Source organism: Arachis hypogaea, chromosome 6 (assembly GCF_003086295.3).
Source record: "Arachis hypogaea cultivar Tifrunner chromosome 6, arahy.Tifrunner.gnm2.J5K5, whole genome shotgun sequence".
NCBI lineage: Eukaryota > Viridiplantae > Streptophyta > Magnoliopsida > Fabales > Fabaceae > Arachis > Arachis hypogaea.
The window spans coordinates 12,446,112-12,462,938 of record NC_092041.1 but is presented as its reverse complement, the minus strand read 5'-3'; the positions used below and the strand labels follow the sequence as shown (position 1 = coordinate 12,462,938).

Genomic DNA, 16,827 nt, shown 5'->3' with positions numbered 1-16,827 from the left:
CGCGTGATTTTGACGCGCCATGTTATGTCTTTTCATGCGCGTGAGTTCTATTTGGGCTGGGCCAACTTGTAAGCTTGTAAACTTGTATGTGTAGCAGACCGTTTATTAATTTATTCATTTATGTATATGGAAGATATGGTTATGTTCTTCCTAACAGTAAATTAAATTATAAATTTTGTTGAGTAAAGTATTGAATCTTATTTGAAGAAAAATTGGCATATAATACACAGAGTGGGAAATTTAGTATGCAATTCTTTGTAGTTAATTTTGGTCAAGTGAGAAAAAAAGGATTGGTCTTCGAATTCAGTATAATTTGTTTGAGATATTGTGAACCATGAGTAGAACATGTTTGTGAATTTGCCTCAGTGAATGTAGGTACACTTCGAATTATGAAGTGAGCATGTAATAGTTACTCACCGATTTTAACTAAGAATTCAGATTACTTACTAGTGCGGGAAAGGGAGTATGGTGTCACAAACAGTTGAGCTCCTCAAGAATGAGATTCCTCTGGAGCAGGAGTCAGTGGTATTAACCGAAGCCACTGTCAATGGTCTTGTTCTTGTGGACATCATAAATGGATTCTGTACTGTTGGTTTTGGAAATCTGGTACTCTTCATTTACTAGTAATCAGATTTGAGACCCTGCATGTGTGTTTGTGATTAATTTACTTGCTTTTTAGGCTCCAAGAGAAGCCAACAGACAGATATCAAGGATGATCAATAAATCAGAAAGGCTAGCAAGATTGTTCTGTGAGAAGAAATTGCCAGTCATGGCTTTCCTGGATTCTCACCACCCTAACAAGTCAGAGGACCCTTATCCTCCTCACTGTTTTTGTAGATTGGGTGAAGAAGAATAAGATCAAAACAGTGAGTAATTTGTGATTGTTTCTAGCAAAGTAAACTGCTGATTTTTTATATCATATCATTAAAAGTTATAACCACTGATGTAATGCATTTTCTTTTGTTGCTTGGATTGGGAAGCTGGTGGTTGTAGGCGTATGCACAGATATCTGCGTGCTGGATTTCGTGTGCTCAAGCATGTCTGCTAAAAACCGCGGCTTTCTGGAGCCTCTAGAGAGCGTGGTGGTGTATTCGCGTGGCTGCGCAACCTTTGATATCCCACTTGAAGTAGCCTACGACACCAAAGGAACTCTAGCTCATCCTCAGGTTTACCTTATTTTCACTATTTCCTTTTCATATGCATGGCTTCTACTCACTGAAGAGGTTTAAAGGCAAAATTGACATTCCCGTTTATTCTGAATACTGAAAATCCTGACCGGGTAATAAAAAAGTCCTTAATTTGATTTCCTTATTAAGTATTGTATTTAAGCTTAAGAAGTTTTGTTATATTTATTGCATAAAATATGATATCAATTAATCCATTATTTTATTATTTCTATAAGGAAACTTCTTAACTACGCCATGCTTTTTGTTTCTAAGAGAAGGAATAAGAAGCTGCGTGCTGTATTGAAGGAAATAGGAGAAAAAGAAGGCATTATATTATGCTATAGATGTCCCATTCAAGGATGGAATAGATGACCCTAGCTTTACTCGACTTTTCAAGACTGTAAGTCCAACTCCCTCTCACTTTGTCTCTCTGCATTATTTCTTACTTGATTGCGTTTAATCTGAAACTTTGAAAATTTTTATGCTATAGATCATCTCTAAAGTAGTGGAAACATATCAACCTGGTGCAACAGTTCTCCAGTGTGGAACTGATTCACTTGTTGGATATTGCCTGGGTTGCTTCAATCTCTCTATTGATGGTGCATATCTCCCAGTAAATTTTCTTTTCTATTGAAAGTGTCATTGTTCTATGTTATTGCTGGGTTGTGTGTTGGGTCATCTGTACAAATGCTAGTATCCTTTTCAATTATTTGATGGATTGGCTTGATTAAAACATAAACTTTTGATGCTTCTTTACTGGTCATGATGAATGTGTCAGATTCATAAAGAGATTCAATTTGCCCTTGCTGGTGGGTTTATATCATTTTATATTTGCCTTAAATTTACTTATTATTTTGATTCAGATATACATGAGTGGACTTCTGCCACAGATCACATTGACATCTAAAAATTGGCTCCTAATCCTCTTGTGTATTGTTAAACTTCCTAAAATTGTAATGCAATGCTTGTTTTCAAGTTCCTTGCTTTTCGTTGGTATACATGCTGTGTCTATATATGCAGTTGACCTGATTGCTTTTCATTGTAGGTTTCTCCAGTGGTTGATTGAAGAGCAAGACTGTAATGACACTCAGTTGCACACGTTGTATGCCGTATCACTTGCTAAATCAGCTATTGAAGCATTTGAGTCTGAAAATCTTGATAGTGGTAATACTGAGAGTACCTCTGGGATATCAATCTTTCAGACTAGTGTAAGAAAAAGACTGCAGGTATTTTTGCAATCCTCTGACTTGTATGATCCAGAAGAAGTTCTTGACTTGATTGAAGGGTCAGAGTTATGGTTAGAAAAGGTAAATTTTAAGTCTTTTAATTGTGTTATCTTAAACTCTATTTATCTGACTTTGGTTATTATACATAGTTCTTTGTCTGTGATCATTATCATACACTAATTTTATTTATTGAGCTTATATGTATGTATATACACTGATTTTATTTATGTCTTAAAATATTATTATGTCTGTTGGCTCACAGGAAGTTGGAAGACAGTGAGGCTGCTGAGGAGTATTGTGCTAAAATTGGCAGACCTGATGCTTACATGCAGTATGTCTCCCTTGAACCCTTTCAATACTTTATTTATCTATTTAGAAGTTCTTTTGCACATTGTAATGGAATTTTGCATTCTTAAATGTGATGATGGCCTCAGGTTGCTTGAAATGTATTTGGATCCACAAGATGGTAAGGAGCCCATGTTTAATGCTGCTGTTCGCCTTCTCCACAATCATGGAGAATCATTGGACCCTTTGCAAGTTTTAGAGGTATTATATCACTAAAGCATTTTTAATTATACTACAATTGTGAATATTTTGCAACCTGCATCATTGGACACAGAAGACAGATTAATATAAAGAAGCAGTTAATCACTCATGAGAATTGATGGTTGTTTTTCACCCTTCCCAGCCACGTTCCTCTTCCCTATTTTCTTAGAAAGTGGCCTGGGTAGCGGCATTAGGTGGCCACACGGTATGCATATAGAAAATCAAAATTTTCAATGAATACACAATTGAAGGCTTGTAAAGTACTTGATTTTCCATTTTGTACCTTATACTTGGAACATCGTATTTCTTGCTGCTTGATGAATGAGAGGTTATTGATTCTCTTTGAAATCTCTCATTTGATAATTGATACAACTGGAGCAATTTTCATGTTTAATTTCCATGATATGTATATATAATCATGAATGTTTGAATCAAATACTTTTGTTCTTGGGCTGTATTACCGATCTGGATGGGGTGTCTCTGAATTGTAAAGAATTATTTGACTGTGTTTTGAATTTTTAAATACACTTTCTTAAGTTGTTAGATAATTAGTTTTAATATTGTTGAGATAATTTAAAAAATTATTTATAAATTATTTGCTTAAAAATTTCACTTTAATTATAATAATATTACTCTTTTATTTAAAGAAAAAGCTAATAAATTATTAATTAAAAAAAATTAAGTTTACTTAATAACTAATAGCAATAAATAAGCTCACGTAATTATTGTAGTTTCCTAATATTCCGTTTTACTCTCTTTGATTTTCGAAAAAACTAGTTAAATTAGTTAGTTATTAGAATTTATAATTTAAATTTATTTATTTTATCTATAAATTTAAGTCAAATTCAAACAAACTCAATTAGGTTTTAGAAAACTCTAGCTATGAGTCAACAATAAAAGTACGAATTAGATATACATAATACAACATCTCTATTATTTAGTACAATTAATTACTTTCAGATGATATCCTTAACTGAAAAAATTAAAAAAAAAAGATAATTTCAATTTGTTTTACATAGATCATTTTTATTTATTCATCTTATTTATTAATTTTTTTAAATTTAAAAATTCACTGAGTTTGTTTGTTTTTTATATAGTCAAATTTAAATTTGTTTTTTAAATTTAAATTATACTTAAATTAAATGGTGATAAGTTAATGAAATTTAAATATAAAATATCTTTTGCAACCATAACAAATATAATTCTAAAAATTTCTAGTGGCGACACTAAGCAAATAAATTTTCAAACTTAACGTATGAGCGCCACGTCAGTATATGAGCTTCCCATTTGTATTACTATAAAGAAAAGACAAAGATAAAGATAAAAATAAAGATAAAGATAAAAATAAAGATTTGTGTTTTTACTTGAGTAGATATATTTTTTTAATTGGAATGGATTAAATTTATATAATACAAAAACTTTTACTATTGCATTTATATTTAATAATATAATTTTGTTTTACACATAATAAATAAAATATTTTTCAATGTAAAAGTAAATTAGTTTCTGTTATTATTTAATAGAAATATATCAATTTTTAAAATTTTTAGACCAATTTTTTTATAATTAAACAATATGATATGTGAGACTAATTTATCTAACAAAATAAAATTTTAAAAATTAATTTAGTAATTAAAATTTATTAAAAAATAAAAGATAGTATCGAAAAATTCTTAATTAGTCTAATCTTTTTTTCTCACACTTTAGAAGATTTTTTTACTTACTTGTCGTGGGTTCCAAGTTTCAACATACCATGCATCGTGCCATTAAATAAACCTCCATCTTCTTCGTGATTGTTCTACCGCACCACCCATTCTCAGTTCACTTACCTGCCAATACCCTACTCCAAATCTCTAAATCTTCCAAAGTCCCCTCAGTCTCTCTCTCAGGAACATCCGAACGGCGGCCATTCTTTCTCCAGCATTGCTCCTATTTCGTCTCTCCAACAAGGCTACCGTTTCCATGGTCGGACACATTTATTATTACTTTTTCTTCTTTCGATTGCTTCAATCTTATTGTCTTTCTTATGTTGCTGGTTTTGTTTCAATTGGTTGTATCCAATACTTTTCTGATCCATTTTTGCTTTCAGTTTTGATTTTGCAGGGTTAGGGGTTTTGTCCTTCTTTTAACTTGGATTTGAAGAGAGTAGAGAAAAATGTCGCACCTTGGTGGTGGTGCTGAGGCACACGCACGGTTCAAGCAGTACGAGTACCGTGCCAACTCGAGCTTGGTCCTCACCACCGACTCACGTCCCCGCGAAACCCACGAGCCCACTGGTGAACCCGAGTCACTGTGGGGGAAGATCGACCCAAGGAGCTTTGGCGACCGGGCCTACCGTGGCAGGCCCGCTGAGCTGGATGAGAAACTTCAGAAGGCTAACCAGAAGAAGAAGAAGGAGCGTGACCCTTTGACCGAGCCCCTGTCTCGACAGGGCAAGCGCCGGCGCCTCCTGGAAGAGAGTGTCCTCACTGCCACTGAGGAAGGCGTGTATCAGCCCAAGACCAAAGAGACTAGGGCTGCCTATGAGGCCATGCTGAGTGTCATTCAACAGCAGCTTGGCGGGCAGCCTCTCAGCATTGTTAGCGGCGCGGCTGATGAGATTCTTGCAGTGCTCAAGAATGATGCTGTTAAGAATCCGGACAAGAAGAAGGAAATTGAGAAGCTTTTGAATCCTATTCCTAATCAAGTGTTTGACCAGCTGGTTTCTATTGGGAAGCTTATTACAGACTTTCAGGAGGGGTCTGATGCTGTTAATGGTACCTCGGCTATGGATGGAGATGATGGCCTTGATGATGATGTTGGTGTGGCAGTGGAATTTGAGGAGAACGAGGATGATGATGATGAGAGTGATCTCGATCAGGTGCAGGAGGAGGAAGAGGACGAGGATGATGTTGCCGAACCTAATGGAACAGGTGGTATGCAAATGGGTGGTGGTATTGACGATGAAGATATGGAGGATGCAAATGAGGGAATGAGTCTCAATGTACAGGATATAGATGCTTATTGGCTGCAGAGGAAGATTTCACAGGCGTTTGAGCAGCAGATTGATCCACAGCAGTGCCAGAAACTCGCCGAAGAGGTTCTAAAGATTCTGGCTGAAGGTGACGACAGAGAAGTTGAGAACAAGCTGTTGATCCATCTTGAGTTTGATAAGTTCAGTCTCATTAAGTTCCTTTTAAGGAACAGGTTGAAGATAGTGTGGTGTACCAAGTTGGCAAGGGCACAGGACCACGAGGAAAGAGAGAAGATTGAGGAGGAAATGAAGGGGACAGATTTGCAGCCTATTTTGGAGCAGTTGCATGCAACAAGGGCCTCTGCGAAGGAGAGGCAGAAGAACTTGGAGAAGAGTATAAGGGAAGAGGCACGTCGGTTGAGGGACGATACCGGCCGTGATGGGGACAGGGACAGGGAGAGGAGCAGGAGGGGGCTTGCTGATAGAGATGCAGAGAGTGGATGGTTGAAAGGTCAGCGTCAGATGCTTGATCTAGATAACCTTGCTTTTGCACAAGGTGGTTTGTTTATGGCAAAAAAGAAGTGTGACCTTCCAGATGGGTCCTATAGGCATCTCAGCAAGGGTTATGAAGAAATTCATGTGCCGGCTTTGAAGGCTAAACCACTTAAGGAGAATGAGAAGCTTGTTAAGATATCTTCTATGCCGGACTGGGCACAACCAGCCTTTAAAGGAATGACACAGTTGAATAGGGTTCAGAGCCAGGTTTACGAGACTGCTCTTTTCACGCCTGACAATCTTCTTCTTTGTGCTCCAACTGGGGCTGGTAAAACTAATGTGGCGGTCCTCACAATTCTCCACCAGATTGCCCTGCCTAGAAATCCAGATAATGGTTCAACTGATCATAGTGCATACAAAATTGTTTATGTTGCACCTATGAAAGCCCTTGTAGCTGAGGTTGTTGGGAATTTATCCAATCGGCTGCAGAGTTATGATGTTAAAGTTAGGGAGCTCAGTGGAGATCAATCGTTAACCCGACAACAGATAGAGGAGACTCAAATTATTGTGACAACACCTGAGAAGTGGGATATTATCACTCGGAAGTCAGGAGATCGTACTTACACACAGCTTGTGAAACTAGTTATCATTGATGAGATCCATCTTCTTCATGATAATAGAGGTCCTGTTCTTGAAAGCATTGTTGCTAGAACACTAAGGCAGATTGCAACCACAGGAGAGCATATTCGGTTGGTGGGTTTGTCTGCTACTCTCCCTAATTATGAAGATGTGGCAAAATTTTTACAAGTTCCTCTGGAGAAGGGGTTGTTCTATTTTGATAATAGTTATAGGCCTGTTCCCCTTTCTCAACAGTATGTTGGAATCACAGTAAAGAAGCCACTTCAGAGGTTCCAGTTGATGAATGATATTTGCTATGAGAAAGTTATGGCTGTGGCAGGAAAACATCAAGTTCTTATATTTGTACATTCAAGGACAGAAACTGCTAAAACAGCTAAAGGCATCAGAGATACTGCTCTTGCAAAAGATACTCTTGGTAGATTCCTTAAAGAAGATAGTGCAAGTCGGGAGATTCTTCATACTCATACTGACCTTGTGAAGAGCAATGATCTTAAGGATCTTCTGCCATATGGTTTTGCAATTCATCATGCCGGTTTGAACAGGACAGATCGTCAGCTTGTTGAGGATCTCTTTGCTGATGGGCATGTGCAAGTTTTGGTATCCACGGCAACCCTTGCCTGGGGTGTGAATCTTCCAGCTCACACGGTGATAATTAAGGGAACACAGATTTACAGTCCGGAGAAGGGAGCATGGACTGAACTGAGCCCTCTTGATGTGATGCAGATGCTGGGTCGTGCTGGAAGGCCCCAGTACGACTCTTATGGTGAAGGAATAATTGTTACTGGCCATAGTGAGTTGCAGTATTACCTCTCACTTATGAATCAGCAACTTCCTATTGAGAGCCAGTTTGTGTCCAAGTTGGCTGATCAGCTGAATGCAGAAATTGTTCTTGGTACTGTCCAAAATGCTAGAGAAGCCTGTGATTGGCTTGTCAATACTTACTTGTATGTCCGCATGAGGCGTAATCCTTCACTTTATGGTTTAGAACCTGATGTGCTGACAAGAGATATAAGATTGGAGGAAAGAAGAGCTGATTTGGTAAGTATCACTGCAATATAAGTTTTAATTGTATCATAATGCATTATTACATGAACCAAAAAGATGTCTGTCATTAGTTGGTTTTTTTTTATAAGTTTTTACTTGACACTTTCTTTTTCTGTTTATTCATTAAGAACCTTTTCCCCCTTCCCTTTTCATTTGTTTGTGTGCGCGCGCAACATATATATGGATCGGCTTTGTAGTCATGTTTATGCTTGTCAGTGTCATGGTTTCTGTAGAATTATTTAAAGGGTACTAGATCTTCATCGGCCAAGAAAAACTTGATGTTGCACTGCAATATATGCTTTCATTGTGTCGTTATGCATCATTTACCTGAACCAAACTGATTTCTTTGCCTTTATTTGGTTTGTTTTATTTAGTTATTTTTATCTTTTAACTCAACACTGGTTTATTTATTATGGGTTTTCTTTTTCTTTCCATTAACTGTTTATCTGTTTTTTGTGTGTGAATGTATGGAATGTCTCTCTAGTCATGTTTATGCTTGTCAAGTCATGGTTTGTGCAGAATTGTTTAAAGTGGTTACTAGTTCATTATAGCTGAGAAACTTAAGGTTTGTTTAGTCTCAGAAAATGCTTTGTATTTTTATTTCGTGCGTCCAGAATTAATTACAAAGACGCCACATGGTTTCCATTCTATTTTTCACTTGAGGAAAAATTTGTTGTTTTCACCACCAAAAATTACCTGGTTTCCTTTACCTGGAATTGGGATTTTCTCTTTCGATAATATGGTGGACGAATTTGAGTGATGTTAATGCAGATGTTTTGGATGTGTATTCTTGTATTGCCCATTCCTGTCTTTTACTGGTTTAATGGCTAATCTTAATCTCTCTGATTGAAATCTTGCAGATTCATACAGCTGCAGCCATCTTGGATAGAAATAATTTGGTGAAGTATGACAGGAAGAGTGGGTATTTTCAGGTCACTGACTTGGGTCGCATTGCGAGTTACTACTACATAACACATGGAACCATCTCCACATATAACGAGCATTTGAAGCCTACAATGGGAGACATAGAGCTATGCCGATTGTTCTCACTGAGTGAAGAATTCAAGTATGTGATGGTAAGGCAGGATGAGAAGATGGAGCTAGCAAAGCTTTTAGACCGTGTTCCCATTCCCATCAAGGAGAGTTTGGAAGAGCCAAGTGTGAAAATCAATGTTTTGCTTCAAACACACATTTCAAAGTTAAAACTTGAAGGGCTTTCACTAACATCTGATATGGTTTTCATAACTCAGGTTAGACTGTGTTCTATTCTATTGAGATATTAATGGTCAATTTGGTTAAAGAAATAAGAAAACATGTTTTCATTTTCTGAAACAGATTTTATTTTCATATTTTCAAGTTCTAGGAAACATGTTTGGTTTGACTATATTTTCTGTCTTCAAAAGCTTGAAAACATTGAAAATCCGTTTGATTTGCCAATTTTCAAATTGTTAAAACTTTTAGAATAAGTAAATATCAATTTAAAAATAATTTAAACGTGAAATATCTTTAAGTAAATAAAAAAGGAACTTAATTTTATTATGCATCATATTACGTGTCATTGTTTTCAAAAATTATGAACTAAAAAATATTTTATATGAACTTCAAAATAAATTGAAATTGTGATATTAGAATATGTTTAATTTTCCCAATATGCCTGTATTTTATAACTTGGTACAGTCTTGTTGACTTTTGTAATTTGCTAGTAGTGTACTGATTTTTATTATTTGTTCTTTCAGAATGCTGGACGCCTTTTGCGGGCTCTTTTTGAGATTGTACTGAAACGTGGATGGGCACAGTTGGCTGAAAAGGCTCTGAACTTGTGCAAGATGGTGACGAAGAGGATGTGGAGTGTGCAAACACCTCTTCGTCAGTTCAATGTTATCCCTGGTGATGTATTAATGAAGTTGGAGAAGAAAGATTTGGCTTGGGAGAGGTATTATGACCTATCATCACAAGAGATAGGTGAACTCATTCGTGCTCCGAAGATGGGAAGGATGCTTCATAAATATATCCATCAATTTCCAAAACTGAACCTTGCAGCTCATGTGCAGCCTATTACTCGGACAGTTCTGAGGGTTGAACTCACAATAACTCCAGATTTTGCATGGGATGACAGAATTCATGGTTATGTTGAGCCCTTTTGGGTGATTGTTGAGGACAATGATGGTGAATATATCCTTCATCATGAGAATTTTATGCTGAAAAAGCAGTTTATTGATGAGGATCATACGCTGAATTTCACAGTTCCAATCTACGAACCTCTTCCTCCTCAATACTTCATCCATGTTGTTTCAGATAGATGGCTTGGGTCACAGACTGTTCTACCTGTTTCCTTCAGACACCTTATCTTACCTGAAAAGTACCCTCCCCCAACTGAACTCTTGGACCTGCAACCACTGCCTGTGACTGCATTGAGAAATCCAAAGTATGAAGCACTTTATCAGGATTTCAAGCATTTCAATCCTATTCAGACCCAAGTATTCACAGTTCTGTATAATTCTGATGACAATGTATTAGTTGCTGCACCAACAGGAAGTGGTAAGACCATCTGTGCAGAATTCGCTATTTTGAGGAATCATCAGAAAGGGCCTGATAGTGTCATGCGTGTTGTTTATATTGCACCTATTGAAGCTCTTGCCAAGGAACGGTATCATGATTGGGAGAAGAAATTTGGTAAAGATGGTCTTGAATTGAAGGTGGTTCAATTGACTGGAGAAACTGCAACTGACTTGAAGGTACTTGAGAAAGGTCAGATTATCATTAGCACCCCAGAGAAGTGGGATGCTTTATCCCGCCGCTGGAAACAGAGGAAACATGTGCAGCAGGTTAGTCTTTTCATCATTGATGAACTCCACTTAATTGGAGGTCAAGGTGGTCCTGTTTTGGAAGTCATTGTTTCGAGGATGAGATATATTGCTAGTCAGGTTGAAAACAAGATTCGTATTGTGGCTTTGTCTACCTCTCTTGCAAATGCCAAGGATCTAGGAGAATGGATTGGAGCTACTTCCCATGGTCTTTTCAACTTCCCCCCCGGCGTTCGTCCTGTACCTTTGGAAATACACATTCAAGGTGTAGACATTGCCAATTTTGAGGCAAGGATGCAAGCAATGACGAAACCAACTTCCGCTGCAATTGTTCAGCATGCCAAGAATGCTAAACCTGCTCTTGTATTTGTGCCTACAAGGAAGCATGTGCACACGACAGCTGTGGATCTGATTACATACTCGGGTGCAGACAGCGCAGAGAAGCCATTCTTATTGCGGTCCCCAGAAGAGCTTACACCTTTTCTTGTCAATATTAGTGATGATATTTTGAGAGTCACTTTACCAAAAGGAGTGGGATACTTGCATGAGGGCTTAAACAATCTGGATTATGATATCGTGACCCAACTGTTTGAAGCTGGCTGGATTCAGGTGTGTGTTTTGAGTAGTTCTATGTGTTGGGGAGTGACATTGTCAGCTCACTTGGTAGTTGTGATGGGCACACAGTATTACGATGGGCGTGAAAATGCACAGTCAGATTACCCTGTTACTGATCTTCTGCAGATGATGGGTCATGCCAGCCGGCCTTTGGTAGATAATTCTGGGAAATGTGTCATCTTGTGCCATGCACCCCGTAAAGAATACTACAAGAAATTTTTATATGAAGCTCTCCCTGTTGAGAGCCACCTTCATCACTTCTTGCATGATAACTTGAATGCTGAAATTGTTGCTGGGGTTATTGAGAATAAGCAAGATGCTGTAGATTATCTCACATGGACATTCATGTACAGGCGGCTCACACAAAATCCCAACTATTACAATCTACAAGGAGTTAGTCACAGACATCTTTCTGATCACCTTTCAGAGCTTGTGGAAAATACATTGAGTGATTTGGAAGCGAGCAAGTGTATTCTGATCGAGGATGACATGGATCTTTCTCCACTCAATCTTGGTATGATTGCTTCATATTATTACATCAGTTACACAACAATTGAGCGGTTTTCATCATCTTTGACTTCAAAGACAAAAATGAAGGGTCTTTTGGAGGTTCTATCTTCAGCTTCTGAGTATGCTCAGCTTCCAATACGACCTGGGGAGGAAGAGGTGGTTCGCAGATTAATCAATCACCAAAGGTTTTCATTTGAAAAGCCCCGAGTCACAGACCCACATATTAAAGCTAATCCTTTGCTGCAGGCCCACTTCTCTAGGCAATTTGTCGGGGGAAATCTTGCACAGGACCAGAGGGAGGTTCTTCTTTCTGCAAATAGATTGCTTCAGGCAATAGTAGATGTAATATCAAGTAATGGTTGGCTAAGCTTGGCTCTTCTTGCCATGGAAGTTAGTCAAATGGTTACTCAAGGAATGTGGGAACGTGACTCCATGCTATTACAACTTCCTCACTTTACTAAGGATCTGGCTAAGAAATGCCAGGAGAACCCAGGGAAGAGTATAGAAACTGTGTTTGATTTATTAGAGATGGACGATGATGAAAGGCGGGAGTTGTTGGGCATGCCAGATTCCCAGTTGTTTGATATTGCCAGATTTTGTAATCGTTTCCCCAATATTGATTTGTCATATGAGGTGATAGACAGTGACGTGCGGGCTGGGGAAGATGTCACAATACAAGTCACTCTCGAACGGGATCAGGCAGAAGTAGGACCTGTTGATGCTCCCAGGTATCCAAAATCCAAGGAGGAGGGATGGTGGCTTGTTGTTGGTGACACCAAACACAACTTGTTACTTGCCATTAAACGGGTTTCGCTTCAGCGGAAGCTAAAAGCCAAACTGGAGTTTGCTGCTCCTGCTGATGCTGGAAAGAAATCCTATACCCTTTACTTCATGTGTGATTCATTCATGGGCTGTGATCAGGAGTATGCTTTTGCCATTGATGTCAAAGAAGCAGGGGCTGCTGATTGATAGCAGCAGAGAATGAAGGGGTAGATTTCTTTTCCCTTTGCCGTACGTTAAACTTCTAATTGAATGTTTGATGTGATCATCTTATTTTATAGAACACTTCTCAACAATATCTTGCTAGATGTCAGGAGTCGATGTCTGTGTTGTTTTGTTTTGTTGATAGGTTCTGATTAATTAGGTTTGTGGATGTCACTTGGATTATTTAAATTAAATTTTGGTGGCAGTCATGATGTGTCACATAGTGTTGAAATTCTACGATAATCTAATGCCATGCGTGTGTTTTACAAGTAGTAGTATTAACTGCTTCTCTCTCTCTTTCGCAATTAAACTGTCTATTTGAGAATGTACAAAATATTACTACCACCGTGTCAAAATACTGTCGATTTGGAGCGGTAATTTAGAAGATCAATGTTTCCTGACAATGAAGGGGAGTATTTGGTTATTGGGTCATGGCATATTTTATAGGCAATGAACCCTTTTATTTGAATATTCTTTTGCGTGCTTGCTCTGAACCTTGTGAAATCTGTATATCCTTAACAGTTTTGTGAAGCTGCAAATTTGAATGACAATGCTTCCCTGCTTTGGTAGTAATAGTGACACTTTTTTTTTTTTTTTTAATTAATCTTTACTTGTTGGTTTGGTGGGAATTTGTAGTAATAGTGAAAGCTCACTTTTTTTTTTTTTTTGGATTAAGGAACACGCATAAAACAATGGTTGGCAAAGGAGTAACTATCATTCTCAGGACTCAGGAGTAGGAAGTGAAGTAGATGTAGCCTTGCTTATTGGAACACAATTTTGCAGGCCATAACAAGTTGCAACACTAGGAAATGAAGTTTGGATAGGATGCTAAAATTTGGACGCCTGAGCCCTTTATTGATTATTTAGTATTATTTTTGAACTTTGGGATGAAAGGTGTCAATTATGGGCTATTGCATCCAAAGAATGATAGACCTGAATTTCCATTTTTGACCATTTTTACCCCATCTTTATAATGCAGGTGAACTCTTATATTTTTGTACATGCATGTCGTTTCGGAGAACTGCTAGTGTCAGTTAATCTTCCATGTTTTAACTCTAGTTTGTACAGATGTGTTGCCATTTGAATATCAATGATTGTTCTTACTCAACGAAATTTTAACTGGAGAGTTCACTTTTATTTTACTTGTTTTTGTGGCCAAATAAATTTCTTATTTTGCTTTTATTTGTCTACATAATATATAGATTGACGCCAGGTATGGTCTATCAATGATAATGTTTGCAGACCAGCTTATCCAACATTGGGGTTAAAGAAAATTAGGGTATAATTAGTTTGATTTATTTATTTTTTTTTGTTGTCATTATTTTCTGTTTTCAGTATTGTTAAAAAAAAGTGAATAAAAAATAATTTTATTGATTGGGGTTTTAATGACGTTTTTTATTTTTAATATTAGATAAGAGTGTGTTTTGCTGTATTATGAAGATCAACGGTGTATTATAAAATTGTGGATAATTAAAAGAATATTTTTAAAATAAAAAATTTAAAGGTCAAATTTGCATGCTTAAATTTTATCATAAAATTTGATCTTCAGATTTTTAATCTTCACATTAATAAAAAATATTTAATCTATTTATATTAGTGGGTAATACACTATATTTATCTATCTCTAAAAAAATGAGCTTTTTAGGATGAATTATGACATAATTAATTTTTTTTCTGTAGAATTTTAGAGAAAAAATACGATTAATTCTCTCTTATATTTTTTATAATTTAAAATGTGCAATTTTGTATCTAGGAAATTTTTTATGATGATATTAATATCTCTTTTAAATTTATTTTTTCATGTATTTTGAGAAGGTAATTCTTGAAGAAAAAGTTAAAGACAAAATCTGTTTGTAATTTGATGAGTGATGACTTAAGTTTTATATTGCACATGCAGAGGTGGCAACATTATACTATATTCGTAGGTATTCAATCCGATCTAACTCGATTGGGTATAGTTGCCAATCCAATTCGTATTTGTGCAAGTTGAATTTCAATTGTATTCAACCAAGTCGTACCCTATGCCTGTATATGTATATGTTATGTTATATAAAACATGTCACAGCTAGAAAATGATCCAAGGATTTCTCAATGTAAAAAGTTTTTTACTACTAATCCAAGATTATAAATTAGTACTTTGACGCTTTTGTTTATATAAAAACCAATTCTATTTAGTAATATATAAATACGTCTCTGATCTCTTCATTTATATCACAACCTATAGCAGCCAATTCCCAAGAACTCTATAGGCTATAACCACTAATACTCAACCGATTGAAGAGTCTTTTCAAACCATAAGAGCTTCAATATTGAGAATAGACAATTGGTTAAACAATAAGTTATAACCATAAGAGTCTTTCACCACAACCTATGCAATTAAATAAGTAATACCAAAGATACTCCAAACAGCAAATATAATGATAGAAATTAAATAATCAGATACAAGAATTTTAACGTGGAAAAACCCCTAAAAGAGGGACAAAAAATCACGGGACCTAGTCCAGAAAAATTTTCTACTATAAGAATAATGGATACACAAACAGTCTTCCTAGTGACACTAGGGCATCTCAACAATCAACAAAATACATAATCAAAACTGATGGAATCAATATAAACCCTCCACAAAAGTGGGTATCTCAAATCAGGCAAAAGAAAAGGCAATACAACTAGCAAGTTATATCCTAATGTTCATCTCTACACCAAGAATAACATACTAAAATTTCATAAGAAATTGAGCAAGTTTACAGGTTCAATTGGATCAAAATAGCTTTGCTCTTTTCCCCCAATTTTCTCTTCTCTTCAACACCGCACTGTTCCTTTTTTCCTTTTGTTTGTAAATGAGAGAGCAAGCCTCTCGCTCTCTCTCCCTCCGTGGCTTATACGCCACTTTCTTTCATTCTTTAGTTTATTTTTTTTTGTTTTAAAGTTGTGGGCCCCACTTGGTTGGGGACCCACCAACAAATCTCCCTCTCACCAACTTAAGTGGGGATAGGCTGCTCCACCAAGTCCGCCTTCTCTTTGCAGGAATCAAACTTTACTATAGGTAAACTTTTAGTCATCATATCTGAACCATTATCATCAGTATGGATCTTCTCAAGTGCATGATTTCATCTAAAGCGCTTGACGTATCCAATGATACCTCACCTCTATGTGCTTCGATTTGAAATGAAACATCGGATTCTTGCTGAGATGGATAGCACTATGACTGTCACAGAATAACACAAACTTCTCTTGATTTATGCCTAACTCTTGTAGAAATTTCTTCATCCACAAGAGTTCCTTAGAAGCTTCAACAACAGCAATGTATTCTGCCTCTGCAGTAGACAAAGCAACACATTTCTGAAGTTGAGATTGTCACGACACAGCTCTCCCTGTAAAAGTCATCATATAAGCAGAAGTAGAATTTCTTGAATCAATATCCCCAGCCATATCCGCATCTGTGTAACCATCCAACACAGGTTGGCCACTTCCAAAGCACAAACAAACTCTGGAAGTACCATTAAGGTATCTGAGAATCCACTTCACTGCTTGCCAATGTTCCTTGCCAGGATTAGAGAGAAACCGACTAACAACTCCAACTGCATGAGCAATATCCAGCCTGGTGCAAACCATAGCATACATCAAACTGCCAACTGCAGATGCATATGGAATCTTCTTCATTTTTGCTTTCTCTTTCTCACTTGTAGGACATTGCTGCAAACTCAGCTTGAAATAACTAGCAAATGGAGTACTAACAGGTTTAGAATTACTCATACTAAACCTCTCTAAAACCTTCTCAATGTACTTCTGTTGCAACAACCACAGTTTTTCATTCTTCCTGTCATGAGTGATACTCATGCCAAGGA

General features: G+C 36.8%; 1 protein-coding gene, 1 long non-coding RNA gene and 1 pseudogene across 2 annotated transcripts; all 3 read left to right on the top strand.

Moving 5' to 3' along the window:
- Window positions 1-120: 120 nt before the first annotated feature.
- On the top strand, window positions 121-1,229 carry LOC140173599 (nicotinamidase 1-like; annotated as a pseudogene).
- A 213-nt stretch (window positions 1,230-1,442) lies between these two features.
- Window positions 1,443-3,175, top strand: LOC140173334 (uncharacterized). The gene is made up of 5 exons (XR_011861950.1): window positions 1,443-1,566; window positions 1,657-1,765; window positions 2,212-2,473; window positions 2,655-2,723; window positions 2,827-3,175. It is a non-coding gene; the product is annotated as an uncharacterized lncRNA (long non-coding RNA).
- Window positions 3,176-5,033: 1,858 nt separating this feature from the next.
- LOC112696074 (DExH-box ATP-dependent RNA helicase DExH12-like) lies at window positions 5,034-14,086 on the top strand. The gene is made up of 4 exons (XM_025748668.2): window positions 5,034-8,063; window positions 8,930-9,319; window positions 9,806-12,987; window positions 13,659-14,086. Exons 1-3 carry the CDS (start codon window positions 5,094-5,096, stop codon window positions 12,965-12,967), a joined length of 6,522 nt encoding a protein of 2,173 aa, XP_025604453.1. The 5' UTR covers window positions 5,034-5,093; the 3' UTR covers window positions 12,968-12,987; window positions 13,659-14,086.
- The last annotated feature ends 2,741 nt before the right edge of the window (window positions 14,087-16,827 follow it).

Coding starts and splice junctions, on each gene's coding strand:
- LOC112696074 (XM_025748668.2), top strand. CDS start 5,094: ATGTCGCACCTTGGTGGTGGTGCTGAGGCACACGCACGGTTCAAGCAG. Junction 8,064..8,929: donor AGGAAAGAAGAGCTGATTTG/GTAAGTATCACT, acceptor GAAATCTTGCAG/ATTCATACAGCTGCAGCCAT. Junction 9,320..9,805: donor ATATGGTTTTCATAACTCAG/GTTAGACTGTGT, acceptor TTGTTCTTTCAG/AATGCTGGACGCCTTTTGCG.